Below are 20,133 nucleotides of genomic sequence, written 5' to 3' on the forward strand. Positions count from 1 at the left end.
CACATATTCTTGTTGAAGCGTCCTATGTATTAGGCACTTTACACAGACTACCTGGCTTGATGCTCTAGTAATACAGTGAGGTTTCTTTTCATAAAAGAATAAGCAGTCCGGCCAGCATGGCTCAGTGGCTGAGCATCGACCTATGAACCAGGAAGTCATGGTTCGATTCCAGATAGGGCACATGACTGGTTTGCGGGCTCGATCCCCAGTGTGGGGAATGCAGGAGGCAGTCCATCAATGACTCTCTCTAATCATTGATGTTTCTCTCTCTCTCTTTTTCTCTCCCTTCTTCTCTGAAATCAGTAAAAATATTAAAAAATAAAAAAAACAAGTAGAGCTCAGAGCTCTCATAGCTAGTACGTGGCAGCTCTGGGATTCAAACCCAGATCTTCTTGCCTAAGTGAAACTCTCTTCCCACACAGCATCCTGAACCCCTCCCCCCATCACAATCTGCACGAGAATTTGTATGTAATATACAAATATCCGATAGAGTCAGCAATATTCCAGGCAGGTGGCAAGAACTGGGTGTATTACTTGAGAAAACCAAGGCACTTGCTTTTGCCACAGCTCTGACAGAACGTTAAGGAAAAGAGAAGACTTTTAGGGCCCTAAAACCCTGATCCCACCAGCCCAAGTTCCAGAAAGATTTAAGGCAGTGGTTCTCAACCTTCTGGCCCTTTAAATACAGTTCCTCATGCTGTGACCCCAACCATAAAATTATTTTCGTTCCTACTTCATAACTGTAATGTTGCTACTGTTACGAATCATAATATAAATATCTGATATGCAGGATGGTCTTAGGCGACCCCTGTGAAAGGGTCGTTTGACCACCAAAGGGGTCGCGACCCACAGGTTGAGAACTGCTGATTTAAGGTATAAAGCAAGTAAGGTGGTAGGAAGTGCCGTATCAAAGCAAATCTTCCCTAATCCCTTCATGCTGATTTCACAGAGACATGGGAACGATAAGTGAGTGCTATAAAACCCCCGAGGCATCCAGACTTCCCAGGAGAGCATTAGCCAGGATGCCCAGAGCTCACTGCCTGAGCCATGCGTGGGAACCTGCAGAAGCTAGAAGTTCTCTCACCACTTTAGCGCCTCCATGGCTGGGTGATTCTAAACTGAGAAAGGCAAGGACCCTCGCAGGCCCTCAGATGTATCTGCTGTAAAATAATATTTTTTGAACTAGTAATCAGTGTTTTTCCTCTGGTATTTTCTCCCTGCATTTTTTTTGACCCTTATCCTGTGTCCCCTTTCTCAGGCAATGGAAGGTGACAAAGGAGTCAAGGAATAGAATCTCTCTCCCTGGAAGATAATGGAAAGAATATTGATGTAAGCAAGGGCTTCAGAGAATGTGATGAGAAGAGCAAGTCTTTCCTGGACTAGAAAGACGCTGTGGGCTGAGTGTGTGTGTGTGTGTGGGGGGGGGGGGGGGGGGGGGGGGGAGCAGGGGAGGTTGTTGGAGGAGAATAGGTATAAGCTTAGATGTTGGTGGGTCTCTGAGCAGTGGGGACACACCAGAAATGTGATTTTTAAAAAAATATGTTTTATTGATTTTCGAGAGGAAGGAAGAGGGAGAGAGAGAAACATCAATGATGAGAGAGAATCATTGATGGGCTGCCTTCTGCATGCCCCCTACTGGGGATCAAGCCCAAAACCCAGGTATATGCCCTTGACCAGAATCGAACATGGGACCCTTCAGTCCAAAGGCCAGTGCTCTATCCACTGAGCTAAACCAGCTAGGGTGAAATGTGATTCTTTTTAAATGACACACGTTGTGGTTTGAGAGGAAATCAGAGCCCAGGCCCCTTCCCACATGGAGTTCCCCTGCGGTGCAGGATCACAGAGAAGAAGTGGCTGCGCAGCATCCTAGACCGGGTCTTAGACAACCTTCTGGCTCCACCCCCCAGCATGGTGTGGGAGCAGCACAATCTGTCTTTTACATCCAAGAGCAAGGAAGCCACCGTTACAATGTTTGTGATTTTCTTTTAACTATTTCAGAATATGCAGCTAAGTGGGTGACTTAGGCAAGCTATACCCCAGATGCTACAAGTATTGTGGTAGTCAGCTCAGGCTGCTAGAATAGAAAACCATAGACTGGCTGGTTTGAACAGCAAACATTTGTCACACTTCTGGAGGCTGGAAATCAAGGTTGGGCTGCCAGCATGGTTGAGTTCTAGTGAGAGCCCTCTTCCAGGCCGCAGAAAGAGCAAGCTAGCTCTCAGGTTTCTTTCCCTCGTCCCCCCACCCCCTCCCCCCCCACCTCCAGCTTCTTATAAGGGCAGGAATCTTATTTGTGAGGGCTTCATCCTCATGACCTAATGACCTCTCAAAGGCCCCACCTCCAAAACCATCTCATTGGGATTCGGTTTCAACATACGAATTGGGGGTGAGGGGGTCACAAAAACTCAGACCATAACATATTCTAGTCAAGAATGTACAATCTAAGGATATTCCACTGTTGTCCTAATCAGGAGAAGCATAGTCCACAAGAACTTCTGCATCTTACTTTTTTTTGTTGTTAATCCTCACCCAACGATATTTTTTCCATTGATTTTTAGAGAAAATGGAAGGGAGGGCAGGATGGAGGGGGAGAGAGAGAGAGAAAAAGAGAGAGAGAGAGAGAAACATTGATGTGTGAGAAAGACACATCAATTGGTTGCCTCCCGCTCATACCCTGACTGGGGAGGGGATTGAACCTGCAATCCCGGTATGTGCCCTTGACCGGGAATTGAACCGGTGACGTTCTAACCCAGCCGTGGGCAAACTATGGCCCGCGGGCCGGATCCAGCCCGTTTGAGATGAATAAAACTAAAAAAAAAAAAGACTGTACCCTTTTATGTAATGATCTTTACTTTGAATTTATATTAGTTCACACAAACACTCCATCCATGCTTTTGTTCCGGCCCTCCGGTCCAGTTTAAGAACCCATTGTGGCCCTCGAGTCAAAAAGTTTGCCCACCCCTGTTCTAACCACTGAGCACAGCGGCCAGGGCTGTATCTTGCTTGATGATGCATGCTTTACTAATTAGTATCCTAAATTTCACAAATGAAATTATATTGGTGAAAAAGGCAGCCTGTCTACTATCACAATGTAGGTTAGACATGGGCCTCACTGACAGCGAGACAGGTGTATTGGCTTCCTTACACATTGTGGGGACTCCTCACCCTGAGTGAACAGGGCGACGAGCCTAGGCAGACTTGCTGGGCCTGTCTCTTTAACAGCGCTTCCTCCAGGATCAGGGGGCCTTCTGCTTGCTTGCTGCAGACTCTAAAGGTAAGAGAATCGTACCTGTAACATGTCTGCCTGGAGGAGTGATTCTTTCTTGCAAGGTGGCTGTGGAGACAGAGCCCTGGGTGTCACAGCACTAGGGGCCAGAAGACGCAAACGGTTTAGGACCTGCCCCTTGGTCTGCTAAAATGTGGATGTTCAGCAAAGTTGTGAGGGAGAGGCCAATGCTCACCCACTTAAAATTTTTGGTGACTGTCAGCATGCAGAAGTTGTTGATCCTGAAGAGGCTCTGCAGGCTTGAACGGGAGGCGCACCCAGCCCCTCCGCCTCACCCTGAGTGCTGTGGCTAGGTGACCCCAAACTAGAATGCAAACCTGGGGAGGAGGCAGAACACACTGTGAACGACCTGAGAGTCAGAGTCTTCCTTTCAAAATGAGCTTTAGCAAAAGACAGTTACATTCCTGAACATGTGAGTTCTGAGCTGAGGAGCCTATTGGCTCCGCATTTATAAGCCACATGTCCTGGGAGAAACCGGGACGGAATGATGTGAATAACCAAGAAGCAAGGCAAAAATGCCTCAAAAGAAAATGCTATTTCCAGGCTATAAATCCCCCGACAAACTTCTCCTTCAATTGTAAGGCCTTTTTCTTTCTTCTTGACTTTGTCGACGTTGAAGGTGACAGTCCATCTTCCGATGATTTCAGCAGTGACTTCACCATCCAATTCATCCCACCTCAACCGAACAGCTCACTCCTTCAGCTCAATTCTCAGTGAGCAAGACAGAAACAAAGCCAGCAGCCCTGTGTGGGGGAAGGTGTGTAATATTTGAAGTCAGCCACCTCTGGGTTCCTGACTCCTTACTGCGAGCTGTGTGACCCTCCGTTTACTCAGCTACAAAATGAGGTATCCACTTCTCAGGGGGCTGTGAGGCTTACTGAAGTGCTTATGTAGAGTTTCCCTCATCTCAGTGCCTAAGTTGGCAGTACTGAGTAGGCAAAAAATTGGTCCCTGTCTGTAAAATTAACTTTTAAAAAGACTGAATTGGGTCCTAGCCGGTTTGGCTCAGTGGACAGAGCATAGGCCTGTGTACCAAAGGGTCCTGGGTTTGATTCTGGTCAAGGGCACGTACCTTGGTTTCAGGCTCTTCCCCAGCCTGGGCCCTGGTCGGGGCTTGTGCAGGAGGGAAGCAATCGATATGTTTCTCTCACATCAATGTTTCTGTCTGTCTTTCCCTCTCCCACTCTCCCTAAAAATCAGTGGAAAAATATCCTCAAGTGAGGATTTACAGTAACAAAAAGACTAAATGAGGCCTCTCTGGCAGTCTGCTTCAGCCTTGAAGACAGATAACGTTTATCAAGCTCCCACTACGTGCCAGGTGAATGGAAGTGCTAAAAGGAAGGAACCCAGGAGGTACTGTTATGTCACCCCTTTCACAGATGAAGAAAACCAGTCATGGAGGAGCTAAGGGAGCTTAGGATTCCAGGGCAGGCAGTGGAGGGAGGCCCTTCTGTTCTTTTTTGTTTTGTTTTTGTTAATCCTCACCCAAGGATATTTTTCCATTGATCTTTAGAGAGAGTGTAAGGGAGGGGGAGAGGTAGAGAGAGAGAGAGAAAACAACATTGATGTAAGACACATCTATTGGTTACCCCCCACATGCACTCCAACCATGCCCTCGGACCAGGGCTGGGGATCATGCCTGCAACCAAGGTACGTGCCCTTGACCGGAATCAAACCCAGGACCCTTCAGTCCGTGGGCCAATGCTCTACCCACTGAGCCAAACCAGCTAGGGCAGTCCTAGCTGAAAATCTGGCCCACCACCATGTTAAGTAAGTCATCTGTGACTTCTTGTCTTTCTCCATTAGCCACCGAGGTCAAGGAGTGCCTGGAAAAGCAGGAGCCAAAGAACCATTTGCTGAATGAGGTGTTGGGTGCAGAGTGCCTGGCACACAACCAGCCCTCCTCTGCTGAATGAAGAGCAGGGCCCAGGAGCCCCACGTGGGAAAGGCATGATGAAAAGTCATCGTCACTGATGGATGGGGTCATTGAAGTGTAGCTGTGGCATTTGTACTTTTCTAATGGATTCAGGTATCTCAAAGCTTTGTCTTCTCATGGGCTCGTTAAGGTTCCAGAAAAGCAAAAACAAGCAAATGACTGCAAAAACAAACCAACAGCAGGGAAAAAACACTGATCTTTAATCCAGCCCACCTGGCGACCTCAGAGTGGGCTGACAACTCACATGGTCTCAAAGGAATTTCAAAAATCTGTCCCAGCCCCAAGTTAACACCCATAAAGAGAGAAAGGGGATTAGAGGCCTAGTAGAGAGTGCAGGTATTTTTCATTTGGGGTAGGAAAGTGGAGGGAGGGTCTCAGGCCTTTTTGCTTTCCCCCGAGGCTTACAGGAGTCCTACTTCATAATCAGAGAGGTGAGGCAGGCACAATTTAGGCTTCGGAGCTGCACACTCATCAGGGGACAGGCAGGTGGCGTCAATGACCGAAGGTGGGTGTGGGAAATAGGGAAGTCATGACTGAAGTCATCATGTCAAGACTGCAGGAAAATGGGGAAGGGGGGCTTGCAACCTAGTTCAGTATCTGTTAAAACTGTAGTCTTACTTCCCCACTCTGACTGAACTTGGGCGGAGCTGCAGAGCCTAACCCCAGGGCCCCGCCACAGCTGACTTGAGTGGAGCTGTGGGGACCCTCAGGGGCTGCCACAGGAGGAGAGATATAGGTCAGAGCCTCCCCATGAGTTCAGTTCAGGCTTTGGGACCGGAATTCCCCTGGACAAGCAGATCTGCGAACTGATCTGATCGTTCTCCCATGCATTCTGCCACAACAGGTCGGTGCTGGGGGTGGTGGGGAGCAGGCCCTCCGCTGCAGCTCCCACTGCCTCTCAGGCCTGTTGTTGCTAGAAGGTAGATTTCCCGAGAAGTTAAAATCCTGACATGTGTGTGAAAGCTCTCATCCTATTTAGCAAGAAAGTCCAAGTGGGAGTCAAACTAAATACATCTGCAAGCAGGAGTTGGTCTGTAGGCTGCCAGTACGCCGTCTCAGGAATTGGAAGCAGTCGTGAATCACACCAGCCACTCCGTGGTGGTCAGATGGTGGTGGTGCTGAGGGAAGCTGGTGAGGGAACTGCAGGTCCCGCTGGGGAGAGGTGTTTGGTTCTGGGCATCCCACACCTGGCTGCGCTGGTTCGTTTTGTTCTGTCGTGGCATTGTTGCCACCTAGTGGACTTTCCAGGGAGCGCCCCATGTTTAGACCTCCAAGTTGAGTCCTACGGAGGTCTGAGGGTAGTGGGGGAACATGCTGATAAGTAAAAGCCAGCGCTGAAGCACATCACACGTGAAATGGAAGTGTGCTTTGGGTAAACCTCGACTCACAGCTGGGTGGGATACCGAGGTAGGACCAGAGGGAAATCAGTGGGGTTTGTCTATTTCCTTTGGCCATGCTGTCCTGCTTGCTAAACCTGTGGTCTGAGCTGATAGATTCTGCCCCTTCATTCCAGGGGAGGCACCCAGGCCCATGGCCCAGAGTGGGAAATAGGGAAGTCGTGACTGAAGTCATGTCAAGACTGCAGGGTTTATCTCTGCAGCCTCTGGGGAAATCCCCAATCCATATCTGGGGCTCAGTTTATCCTGTTTCAGGAGGGTAACACCTGTGCTTACTATGTTAAAAACCCCTCTATCATCTGTGTTTGTTAAGCTATTTTACTATTTTCCCTTCAACTTTAAGATCACTTCTCACCCCTTTATTTTTGGAAAAGAACTACCTTTGTTTCTACTGTTGAGTAGAACACCATGCTGCATCTTACCAAGTGTGTTCCTAAAACCCATTTGCTTGAGGACACCTGCCCCAGCTCCTCAGAAAGCACCCCTCCCACATTGGGGCATCACCTTACTCCGCGGGCATTAGCACTTGCAGTTGCACCTCTGTGCAGCCTCCTGGGCCTGGGTTTTGTCTCCTATAGAGTGTTGCCTAAGCCATGGGGCTTGGGTTTGGTTGTCGGTTTTTCCTTGAAGGCCCCATGTAGCCCTGCACACACGCTTTGGCTATGGACACTAAGCTCTCCTTTCCATACCACTCTGAACCTTCTTGCCCAGCCACCAGCATTTTTGTACCATTGATACCGCTGTAAGAGCAGGGGGCAGTCATCTGGGGTGATCTCCAGCTTTGAAAACTGGCATCATGACAGTATGTTGAGGCTATTACGAAGCCAAATGAAACATTGTGTTTTGGTGTCAGCTCTGTGTGCTGAATGAACGTTCCAGATCTCTGGGAAATCATTAGAAATACAAACACACTCACTAGAGCACAAACAAAAGGTCTTGGGTTTCTAGGTCTTCATTTCATTCCTAATTTCCACTTTCAGAAGGGGCACTTTTGTCTCAAATTTGAACTTTTCTAATTGTAAGATGAAACAGGTCTGACAGTGCGTAATGGGGCCAGTAGGTGTGTCACGAGCCCACTGTGGGGAGTGCAGCGCATGCTTCGTCTGCTCTTCCCACCTTTAAACACCCACAGGCCTGAGTGGGAGACACCCTGTGTCTGGGTGGCATTTGGAAGGAGTGGCGTTTTAGTGTTATTAACAGACACAGCCCCAGTACTGCAGGGTAAGCTGATGGGGAGGGATGGGAGGTCATGCAGAGGGAATTCGGAAGGTGGGTGAGAGTGACAACCTGGGAAACACCCAGGGGGCCCAGCAGACTCCACTAGGCAGAAACCGAAGAAAAAAGTTATCCCTGTTTGTCCGCAAGAATAGTGATGTCAGTCAGGGATGGAGACAAAGGGGGAATTTCTAGAGTCCTTGTAGGATTAAAAGTCCTATTCGGTGAGGTTACTTGAGACAAACAGGGACTGTCTTAATCTGGATGTAGCCAATGAGCAGCACTACTCTTACTGCAGACAGCTCCAGCCACTATTAAACTGGAAAACGGCCTTCAGTAACTGAGAGTGAGCCATAGAGAAAAGTTTTTATAGTAACATCAAAACGGCTATTAAGCCACTGCCTTTTGTATCACCCCATCACTCCTGGAAAGGAAGCTGATCTGAGCAGCTGAGGTTCTGGAGCTGCTGGGACCAGGGCCTGGCAATTCACTTAGGTGTTGGCTCTCCCACCCCTTCCCCAGGCTCTGCCTCGCCACCTCTCCACCAAGGGCAGTTGTGGCCCAGTCCTCGCGGGAGGGATGCAGAGGCCAGGAGTCAGATGAGAGCCAGGAATGCTGCAGGGGTAGGGCTCTCAGAGACCCTCCAGAATGTGGAGATGGCACCTTCCAAGCCGTGAGATGCTCACTCATAGCCAGAAGGGAGCAGCTGGCAATAAGGGGCCAGCATCTGAGGCCTTATCCTGACAGCAGGTGCTTTCACACCTTATGAAGGTGGGCTGAAGCTTCCAGTTTATAAGATGGCAGCATGGGTGACCCAAAGGGGGGGAAAAGTCATCAATTACTTGCATTGCAATAGCCTGGATGCACCTGTAGGTTAGCTTCCTGGTTAGGACTGGAATTTTACACCAATCCTAACACTATCAGATGTTGCCAACAGGGCTTTGACACGAGAAAGATATATTCCTTTGTGGGAAGTTCTGGTCTAAAAATAAGTCAAAGTGGCCAGAGAATTTAGGTCAAGGTGAGTTTATTGTCCACATATCATTACTAATCGCATCCAAAACCATTTCCAAACCCATCTTTACGCTAGTCAGAATAACAGGTTATTATTTCTTAAAATCACTTAACACTGAACAGATAGGACCTCTTCAAAGGCAACTGACTATACCATGTCACCATCGTAGCCAATAAAACATTTTCCAAAACTTCCTAAAAACCTTTTTATACTGATCATGCTACTTTAGCACTTGCTAGCATCCCGACCAAATAAACACCCACACCTCTTATAGAGTATATTGTGAGAGAATTACATTGACTTGATATGGCATCACACTCGTTTAAAGCAAAAAAAAAAAATTATAATAATAATAAAAGAAGTCCAAGATGAGACACTGTAACTGAGAGATCTGAGGTACATGGTACAAGGGCAATGAACATAATGGAAAAAATCCAATGGCCCGGTGGTTTGCTGGGGATAAGAGTTGGCTAGCAATAAGAACTGAAACCCATGAACAACAAAACACCACCTTGCTTTTAAAGGACAGGCACCTGTTAAAATACATTGAATACTATAATGGCTACAATCAGTAAGGCACTTTTTCCCCCAACCTAGGCTGCAGGCAAAGGAATAAATGATGCGGCTACAGCGTGCATGGATACATTTGCTGATGGCTTCTTGAAACCTGAGCCAAGAATCAGGTCTGATAGCCCAGCCAAGTCTAAAGCAGAGGCACACAAATATAGGAGAATAGTTCTGAAAAATGTAGACTGAATGATGTTCTGGGTTTAGAGTCTAGAATCATGAGAAACCATGTGGCGTGAGGAAGTCATAAACATCCTCTCCAGTCTTCCTGCCCTATTTTGTACAAACGGACAATGGCATGAGCAGCTCTTGAAAACGGGTCCAAGCCCATAGCAGTGGAAGCCTGCACTCTCTATGGCTGGTTTGTTGGCTTAAGGGGACTTTACTGTCTCAGCATTGATTTCCCTTTTAAAGCTATTCTCAGGGTTGGACTGTCTCAAAGATAAACAAAGAGGAATCCTTTTGGCTTAGAAGCCAACTGGCTTACTCAGACTTCCTCCCATCCCTACCTTCCATTCCCACACTACCAGTGTCATCTCCTTGAACTAGAAAATCATTATTTACATGATACAAGGTGCGAGTCTATTTCTTCCCCCAGGCCAACCCGCTTTGGCCCAGGGAGAATTCCCCGGCCCACTTTGAGAAGTCATCCAATCCTGCCTACTGTCCTTATTAACCCCATCCCGGAGCCCCCAGGGCAGTGTGGAGAGGCCCTGAAGGGGCCAGACTGCAGGAAAGCTGCGGCGCCCTCTGAGAGAAGCCCACCCTGCTAGCAAGGGAATGAGGCTGATGTAGTCAGAGCTGCTTCCTCCCCCAGCCTTGTCACTTAAGCCCCTGCTGGCCTCCAAGCCATGTGTGCCCCTGACAGGATGACAGAGGCAGAACAGAGCCTCTTGAACAAAGCGTGTAGACCGAGGAGGACCTGGCCGTCAGGCGTGGTGAGCCCTCCGCGGTCCTGGGGCAGTCCCAGCCCAGGCTCCTCTAAGAGCAGCCATTCTGAGGGGCTGTCCTCTGGGCACCGGGGACTCTCTGCTGGGGGATCTGTCCCCTGCTTCCACCTGCAGGCTTTGTGGCTAATATGAACCTGCATGGGATTAAATTATGCTTAGCATATATTTTTGGCATACGAGGATTTTCCCCACCTAGGATTTGGCCAAAACAGGGATAGGAACAAAATTTGGCAAGCTTGGGGAAAAACCTAGCCCCCACTGACGGAGAAAAACAAAAACACAGAGAGGAGGAAGTAAAAAAGAGATTTTGTTGTTGTTGTTTAAAAGTAGAAAAAGATCAGAACAGGTTTGGAACCCCTTTAAGTAGGAAGTGAAAAATAAAAGAATAAAACCACGAGCACTGAGCTTCTCTGAGACAAAATCTCCTACCGAGGAAACCAAGGCCAAGGAGAGGGCGTCAGCCACTTAAACAACGAGTTCCCTCTTTTGTTTAAAGGAGGGGACCGGCAGGAAAACCAGACAACCTAGCACCTTCCCCATCAGCAACCCCACACCTAGCACCTAGGCCCAGAGGACAGGAAGTAGAAAAGGCTAGCAGGCCCCAGGGCATCTGGGCCTTCAGAGAAAGCGGAAAGTTATAGGCTGCAGGGAGTCTGTTGGCCTGCTTCCTTCCCAGTCAGATTTTCATTTGCTGCTGCTTCCGTCTGAGCTTACGGGCTGGTCACTGTGGAATAAGTTTGTATCTCATCTTGTCTTTATGCTCCCAGACCCTCCAGAACTCTAGGACCACGTCTCTTCCCACGCTATGGGCTCCCCAGACCCCAGAGTGTACTGTGCCACGTGGGCTCTTAATAAAAGACCGCCTGCACGGCTTTCCTCTCCAGAACTTCAGAATTCACCACCCATTAACCCACCAGAAACTCCCTAGAATACAGGGTGATGCTAACTCACCAAGTCCTGAGCCTCCTAAACACCCTGTGAGAATCTCATGCATCAGGACTCCCATCTCTGTGTGGAAGCAGCCTCCCCACCCCCCTCAGCTACCATCCAGTCATCATCTGACCTATGTCCCCCATCACGCCAATTCAATGCGATGTAAACCTAAAACATGCACTGCTGCTTAGCAGAGGACCTGGCCTTGCACAGCGCCTGCTGCCCCGTGGGAGACCAGCGGGGGGAGGAATCCCCACAACACTGCGAGCTGCAGATTCAGACCTAGAAAAACCTCTGTGATCACCATCACCTGGGGATGCCTGTGTCAGGGAAGGAGAGGGAGGGAAAGGTCCTTGCAAGAGGAGAGGACCCTAGTGATGAAAGCCCTGCTGTAGGAAGGGCTGTCAGATGAGGGTCTCCCAGCAGCCTGCTGAATTCTTTAGCCCATCTCCTGATACCTAAGTGCAAAGCATGACTTCCTCATCCACTGCCTAAATGTGTGTGCGGAATGTCTGCGTGGGGGGAGGGGAAGCCCCTTGGTTCAATTGTATTTTTTCCATCATGATGAGGAGACCAGAGTCAAAATGGAAGCCTGATGACCTTCACCACTGAAGAGGTCCCTGGGTGTGAGACCCTGGGCCAAACCCACCCCATTGCCCACAGCCTCCTCCCGCCTTCTTCTCTCCCCACACTCATGGGCTCCCAAGCAGAAACTGTATGGTTGTGAGGTATTATGAAAACAAAAATGTGAATTGTTTTCTGTTGTAGCTATTGATTTTTGACCAGTAAACCTGAGGTAAAGAATATTCTGTCTTTGAAGAATGTGATCAGAGAGGAAAAAAAAAAATCCAAAAGGGATAATAAAAACCCAACACCAACTGTGAATATGCTACCAGGAGAAAAACTATGGAAGGGATTTTCCAGTACAAAGAACTCATATAGCAACCATCTACTTCAGGTCTTGGAATTTAAGCAGTAAAATAATATATTATAAAAATGTTTATAAAATAGCAGCACACTGTGAAAAACATTACAGCTAGGTACTGTTAATGTGAATAAGGATGAATTAGCTTCTTAGCAGCGCAAAAAAAAAAGTAATAAAAAAAAACTGAGCATAATAAAATGAAAATAAGAGACCCTTACGTTTTTCTCCATCTTCAACCCTCATACTATGAAACAAGGCAGAATCTGTGTATAAAATAATTCTTCAAAGGAGCCCTGTTCTGATTTTTCCTTTTTGCTTAAAAAAAGGCAAATATTTTAACAAATAGCTTCATTACCTGTCAATTATAATTGTGCAAAAAAAAAAGTTATTGCTCCAACTTCTTGCTAACTGAATGTGTTTAAGATGTGGAGAGGAAAAATATTCAAGTACACTGAACAACTTTGCAACTAATTAACAAAAAGTGTATAAGGGAACAAAATGCCACACTGCTGTTCAGCTGTCTTTGCACCAGCAATAATTTTTCTTTCCATGTCCAAAGGGGAAGTACATAGGTGGGAATTAAGATCCTTACATGCATCAAAATGATAACAGATCTTTGTTTTTAGACTTTTCTGAGGAATGTGGTGATGGGAATGTCAGCGGACAGGGTTGTCTCTTCAGTCCTAGTGGGAACACCAGAACCATGTACCAGAGAATATCAGATACCAGAAGCGAATAGTACCAGGTGGGAGGGGGAGGGGCACCGGAGGAGAAGGGAGGAGTCTATTCAGTATAATTTGCATAAACCATCCCATCTATCCCTCTGGAACAATTTTTCAAAGTGCTTTTCGAATGGAATGGTTTATAACAACGCTAAAGTGTGGACCAGACATGCCAATCAGCACCAAAAATTAGTTTTCTCCTAATAAGGAATGCCAGGGTCACATTACTCTTGTCAGACGTTAAAAGATTCCATTCCAGATCCCACCCTTGGTCTCCATCTGCCTCTGTTTCATGTGAGGTTTGGTAATGGCCCAGAGCTACACTGCCCCTTTAGACAAAATATGGTGGTATATGCAATGAACCATGTTTGGAAGAAGAAGCAAGATGTCAAAAAACATAAACCCAGGTCCAAATCACCTGTGTCAACTGGAAGGTAAAACATCTGTTTTAGGTAGCAGCTACTGTAGACAGCAAGAGTTCCTAACTAGAGATCCAGCAATGCTCCTGACTTAGTCATAGGTGGTCAAGACCAAACGTGCTTCTACATCCAAAATGGTTCAGTCACTTCGAGAGATTGTTTCATCCTCCCTCCCCACTGTGTCCAACCTTGTTTCCAATTCCTTCTCGAGTTCATGGCTTAGCAATCTAGTGCCATAAAATGTATATGCAGTTCCTTGAAATTATCCTAGTAGGGGTGTATACGTGCTAGTTTATAACATGAAAAAAAAAGTCTCCTCTAATTTCTTCCCATAATGCAGGCGTACATTTTCTCTAGCTACTCTGCAGTTACCTGTAAGCATTTTACTATGACTTTTAACATAAACAAGCAATAACTGTTCGCATACACAAGGGATTCCCTTCTACTGTACTTCAAATAGGCACCAAATGCTTTTAATTATTCCGGCTTTATAGGATCTTTTTCTCTCGCTTCTAAAAGATCCTTCAATATGATCTAGGTGGGAGCAGAATTTTGTTTTTTTAATTTCACCCTAAAACATAACAAAACAACCAGAGAGAAGGAGAGAGCAGATTTGAACACATCTCTCCCTTGCGGCCCGACTGACATCTCACAGGTCAATATCACGCACGTCTGTAGGGGTGCTGGCTTGGTCCACCACTTCCTCCTCTTCCTTGGATCCATCCCCCTGCTCCTGAAACTGCTGCAGGTTGCTGATCAGCACCTCCTCAATCTGCTCCTGGCAGGCTTTGAGGCAATCCTAGGAGGAGAATGGTTCAGACCAGAGAACTGTTAGCAACATTAACAGGGCATAGAGCATTTGATAAAGAAAATACACACACACACACACACACACACACACACAGTTCAAGCCACCTATCATTCCATACTAGTTTTCCAGTAGAAATAAATATGAAGTAAAGGAGATGTGTTTTTGAAGTGCCACGGAACCTCATTACTCCAAGTCCATGTTTTGCCGTCACCTGGGAGCATGTTAGAAATGCAGAATCCCAGGTGATTCCTGTGCATAGGAGACTCTGAGATGCTCTGGCCTAGCTGATGAGCCACGGATGGGCATGCAGTGTCTGGTAGTAATCTAAGGGCCATAAGACACTTTCTGCTGGGGGAAGTTGGAGGCAATGGAGAGGGGCAGACAGTGCTATAGGAGACAAGGGGTAAGAGAAGAATGGGCTGAACTGCACCGGCTCTCACTATGCGGTGAAAATGCTTAAAAACAAAAATCCTGTTTTTCTGCTTATTTACCATTCCCTTAACTCTCAGAGAAATACAATACAGAATGCTTACCAAATTCTGGACACTGTGCTGTCCAATTTGGGTAAAAGCAAAAATTTGCAGGCTTGCTCTGATATTAGTGTATATTGGCAGGGAAAATTCCAAGCGTCTGCCCCAAGGCAGAAGCCTCTGTCAGCTGGCCGATGGGGAATGCAATGGCAAGTCACGGTGTCACTAGGGAGAGACCATGGCTCCTCCTAACAAGCATGGCATGAGCTGAACAACTTGCTCAGTAGGTATTCCAACCTCTGTCCTCTGCAAGGCTGCTTTTCTGCGCCCTCTTCAGCAGCATGCACACACGGAAAATACGCTCACTTGAATGTGGGGCAGAGGGACAGACAGAAGCTCTGAGCCATTACATTTAAAAAGGAGTTCCTGTTAGGTGTCAGCAATGAGACCTCACTCAGCTGAGAATCCCCTTCCTGAGACAGAGCTGACTCCTGCACATTAACGCCCTGGGTTGGCATGTAGGGCCCTCCTTGGGCTTCCCAGGAGCATGTGAATCTCCTGTGAGCTGGTGGAGAGTGGAGAGGAGTGGTGGAGCCATTGCCTGCAACCAGTATGCCAACTGCTCCAAGCCCCCTTCCTGCCTGAGGAGCACCGAGCTCCCCAGGCCGCAGCGCAGGGCGTGCCCATGGCGCAGACAGTGTCCCCAGGAGAGGCGCCTGCCTCCAGTCCAGCAGGGCTGCTGTGCTAGGAGTCACGCCGAGGGAAGGAAATAGAAGGAGAGGCCAGTTGAAGAGCCTGAAGCGGGGAGGAGGCCAGGCTGGGAAGAGTGGGATAAAGTATTTCCAAAGGGCAGAATTATACGACCACATACACAGGTAATTACAGAACCTGCGAATTTGGGGGTCCAAAGGACTTTTGGGCATTAAACAGCAAAATGCTCTCATTTTACAGCTAGACCCTAAAGCCTGGCCTGTCCCCCAGTTACTGGTTAAAAGCTAAGACTGGGCTTCAGAAGATAAGCCTCCAGTTTCAGAACTCCTTCCCCTATGCTCGTTTTCTTTCCAGCTCCAAGTAGAGACTTAGAGGCCCGAGATTCTCCAAGCAAAGGAGATCTAGCCCGAGCGGCACCCTCAGTGAAGGTGAAGTGTAGCGCCCGCGACCTCCGCCTCCGCCAGCCTCAAGCACCGGCATTGTGGTTCGATGCCCCAAATTAAGCTGATTCAACGGGGAGCCATAATGCTCGTCTGTCAGCGTGGACAGGTGGCAGTCCACAGTGCCGGAGGTCGGGAAAGCCTCCAACTCCCATGATGCCGGCCCCTCCTGGCCCACGCCCCGAGCCTCGGCGCCCTGACAGCGTGTTTGTGGCCTCCAGCTCGTCGCACGGGCCTCCACTTCCTCCGCTGGCTGGCTCGAGCCCTGCGCCCTGCACCCTCCTCTGCCTCCAAGAATGGGCCCACGGAACTCCTACCATTAGCCCTCAGTGTAACTGCATCATTCCATTGTCGCCACACACGCACTGCACTCAACTGGGGACAAAGGGCTGAATGAGCCCCAGGCCCTCGCCAACTCAGGCAGAGACAACTTAGGAAACTGCCTCATTCTTCCTCTCTTCACAGGCTGTTTGGAGTATTTCCTTGCATCCCAATGAGGCTCACAGCAAAAATAAGGCAAGAGAGGGAAGCCTCAACCTCCAATTCTATCCCCCACCTCCTACCCCAGCTTCCTTCCGAGCACCTCTTCACGTGGGTCTTGTGAGATGGGCCTTAGGTAAGGTGCAACCTCCAATTCTATCCCCCACCTCCTACCCCAGCTTCCTTCCGAGCACCTCTTCACGTGGGTCTTGTGAGATGGGCCTTAGGTAAGGTGCTGGGAGGCCCAGAAGGACCAACACAATGCCAGGGACCCTGTGAATAACTCTGTCAAAATAGACTTCTTTCACTTCGCTGCTACCTTTTAAAATAGCTCACTGACCATCAGAGTCATGACATGCCAGGATGACCCTAAAGAAGGGACACCTCGGAACCTTCTCTGGGTGGTATTTTAGAATGTGATGGAGTTTGGATGCAACCTAAGGAGAAGAGGATAAATGTAATGGCCAGATCACCAGAGTCTATATCTGTCCTGATAAATATCTTCCAATAACTTCCCAACATCATCATGGCCTGCCGGGTCTCAATTCTACTTTTTCATTAGCGAATTAGTGCAGTTGTGTCGTGTGAAAATGAAGCGACTCGCTCTAAGACAAGGTCAGGTAAGACTTTCTGAGGACTCTGGCATATAATTGATGTTGAGAAACAGAAAGCTTTTGAAAAGAGACCAGAGGATTAGAAACACACTTGAGATGCATGTGCCCAGGCTTTGTCCTCTGTTCCTTCCTTCCTCCTCCCCTCGTCTTCAGCATCACCCCGCAATGGCTCTGCCAGGGGCTCCGGAGAAAGAGCTGAGTAAAAGCTGGATCTTGTTCAAGAGGTTCTATAGACAAGTGAGCAGTGAGATCAACGCTGGCACAGGGCATGAGCGGGGTGCCCAGGGGACGGAAGAGGCACCCCGATCCTGCCTGGAGAAGCAGGGAAAGGCTCATGGGGAACCAGGACAGCCCCTCCCGCCTCTCAAACTTACCCTTGGCTACGGAACCCGGTACAGGTTCCCCCAAAAGCCAGCACTGCCTCCCTGGCTGGTGTCTGTTTTTAGCAACACTTATGAGGGGAAGGAAAAAGTACTTAAAATATACCACCCTCTGAGACTTTTATTCCCTGTAAAACTGTCAGGCTTCTCACTCAGCTTTCTGTTTGGAATGAAGCGTTCCGGTTTATTTTGGCAACCAGAGGGAGCAACAAAGACCAACTTTCTCAGAACCGCATGGGTCCCTCCTATCAAAGCTTTCTGCTGCCGGCCAGAGAGCCAGAGGAGCTTGTCTGGCTGTCTCCAACCAATCAAGGGGACCCCCTTTTCAGCAGTTTGATCCCTGACAATCCCTGCACAGTGAACATTGTAAGCTTCAAGAGACCACAAATAACAAGGTGCACAGGGCAGCCTCAGCCTGCGGGGACTCCAGGGTAAGACGTTGGCTCCTCCCAATGCCCACTCAGTGGCGAGAGCGGGGGGGGGGGGGGGGGGGGGGGGGGGGGGGGGGCACATGCAGTCCTGTGTGCCTGACTTCCCTGTGGGAGAGCTCACGAAAACTTTTGGGCATTTCGGTGTGGCCCAAGGACACTGTATGTATGTGCATGTGTACATGTATGTTTTATGTGACAAGATATGGGTAACATAAAATTGACCATCTTAATCATGTTTAAGTATGTTTAATGTACTTAAGCAGTGGCTTAAGTACATTCAGTTTGTTGTGCTGCCATCACCACTCCCCATCTCTAGAACTTTTTCACCAGCCCACACTGAAACATTATAACCAACTAAATAGTTACTCCCCATTCCCTCCTCTCCCTAGACCCTGGTGCCCTCTAGTCCAGTGGTTCTCAACCTTCCGGCCCTTTAAATACAGCTCCTCATGTTGTGACCCAACCATAGAATTATTTTCATTGCTACTTCATAACTGTAATGTTGCTACTATTATTAATTGTAATGTAAATATCTGATATGTAGGATGGTCTTAGGCGACCCCTGTGAAAGGGTTGTTTGACCGCCAAAGGGGTCGCGACCCACAGGTTGAGAACCGCTGCTCTAGTCCACTTTCTGTCTCTATGAACTTGACTATTCTAGGTATCTCATAGAAGTAGAATTGTAAAATATTTGTCTTTTTGTGTCTGGTTTATTTCACTTAGCATGTTTTCAAGGCTCATCCATGTTGTAGCATGTGTCAGAAGGTCATTTATCTTTAGGGCTGAATAATATTCCACTGCATATACATACCACAGTTTATTTCTCCATCCAATGATATTGTCAGTCATCAGGGTTACTCTGCTGGGAGGCCTGCATTTGACGTGAGGCCTGGTGAGCACCTTCATCTGACTTGATTTCCTATCGCATTTATAGCTCCTAGCACAGGATTTATCATTCATTTGTGACCTGCATTTGCGAGGGTTTACCTACCTTCCTCTTGATTCTCCACACCGCTGCTAAGTTCCTTGAAGGAAGGAACCTCATCTTTTATTTTCCATGCACAACCCACACCCCCAACTTCTACCTCAGTGCCTTGGGTCTATTCCTTGCCCATAATGCAAGGGTCTGGGACAAATGGGCCTTCAGTAAACACTTCCACAAGCGATGGAGAGTAAGTGCTTGGATGAAATACACCGCTTCTCAGCCCAAGAAATGGTAAACAGAGCTCAGGAAGCAAAACTCACCTCCCTCCAAGAGCCGGTGCATTCTAAATTCTAGTCCTTATATTTTCTTTCACTCTGTGCGTCAGCTCTTCAGAGAATGCAGGCTGACGGGTGGGAGGAGACTTAGCACTTGGACGTTAGACACACAGACAGCCTGGCTCCATGGTGCTCAAGCCTTTCCACTAAGACCTTTCCTAGCAAGAGTGTGAGCAAGCCCTCGGGGACTAGGAGTAAGCTTGAAACTTACTGAGGTCTCACACTGTCATCTGAAAAGTGGTATAATAGATTCTGCTAAGGTTCTGCTTGGTTTTTAATATTAAAATGTTAACCCCAGGCCTTGTGAGGAGGAGACATGTCCACACTTCTTGGGTTCAATAGCTGGGATTTATGGAACGCTGAGGGAGTTTGTATCCATTTAACCCAGTCTGACAGCTGACTTGAATGGACTGACTACCTCGTATCTGAAAGGGCAAGCAGTTTCTCCAGCATGAAATGAGACTGGTTTGCAGTCTTGAAAAGCAAAGCAGCCCGAGAGCCTTGGTGGTACCCCAGAAATGACCTCTATCCATTTGAAACCAGTAAGGGGTGATAGAGAGAGAAATGGGAGAAGGTTGGAGACCCACCAGTGGGGCAATCAGCCAACTGGAGCAGGCCTAGAAGTACCTGAGCGATGTTACAATGCCCGGGGGGTCGAACTCTTGTCACTGACATTTTTGTTTCTGGGGGTCAAAGGAAGGGCTTGTCTTAAGCTGGTTGGGAGTACTTGTTGAAAGGCAGCCTTAATAGGAGGCTTTACTCAGAAAAGGGAGGAAGTGAGTCATTTCTATAAATGCTAAGTCCTGTCTCTAGAGGATTCAAAAAGCATTCCTCACCTGGAGCTGCCCTGGAGGGGTCTCTGCCATCTATATTTTGGAAACCATGTTTCAAAAGCCTGTGCTTTGGGGCCAGCATTTTAAAAGCGTGTCTAAGAACTGTTTCAGAGGAGGCCGGGGTTGGTTCTATCGCACCGTCAACACCTCCCTGCATCATTTCCTGGAGATGGTCATGAGCGGCAAGGCAAAAGGTAGGTGGGTGGGTGAGGAAGCCAGCAAGCGGCAGGTTTAACCTTCTGCTCAGGGTCCCCAGTGAAGGCACAGGCCACAGGCCTGTCAACCACTTCATCCTTTAACTCAGTATATTCCCACGGCACGACATTCAATATATTCCC

General features: G+C 48.1%; 1 protein-coding gene across 1 annotated transcript in view; it reads right to left on the minus strand.

Moving 5' to 3' along the window:
• Window positions 1–8,844: 8,844 nt before the first annotated feature.
• Window positions 8,845–20,133, minus strand: part of CCND2 (cyclin D2) — a 25,556-nt gene continuing 14,267 nt past the window's right edge. Inside the window, exon 5 of the mRNA XM_006754871.2 lies at window positions 8,845–14,164. Within this exon, the coding sequence (XP_006754934.1) occupies window positions 14,015–14,164 (150 nt within the window). The 3' untranslated portion in view covers window positions 8,845–14,014. The remainder of the gene's footprint in view (window positions 14,165–20,133) is intronic.

Source organism: Myotis davidii, unplaced genomic scaffold (assembly GCF_000327345.1).
Source record: "Myotis davidii unplaced genomic scaffold, ASM32734v1 scaffold1373, whole genome shotgun sequence".
NCBI lineage: Eukaryota > Metazoa > Chordata > Mammalia > Chiroptera > Vespertilionidae > Myotis > Myotis davidii.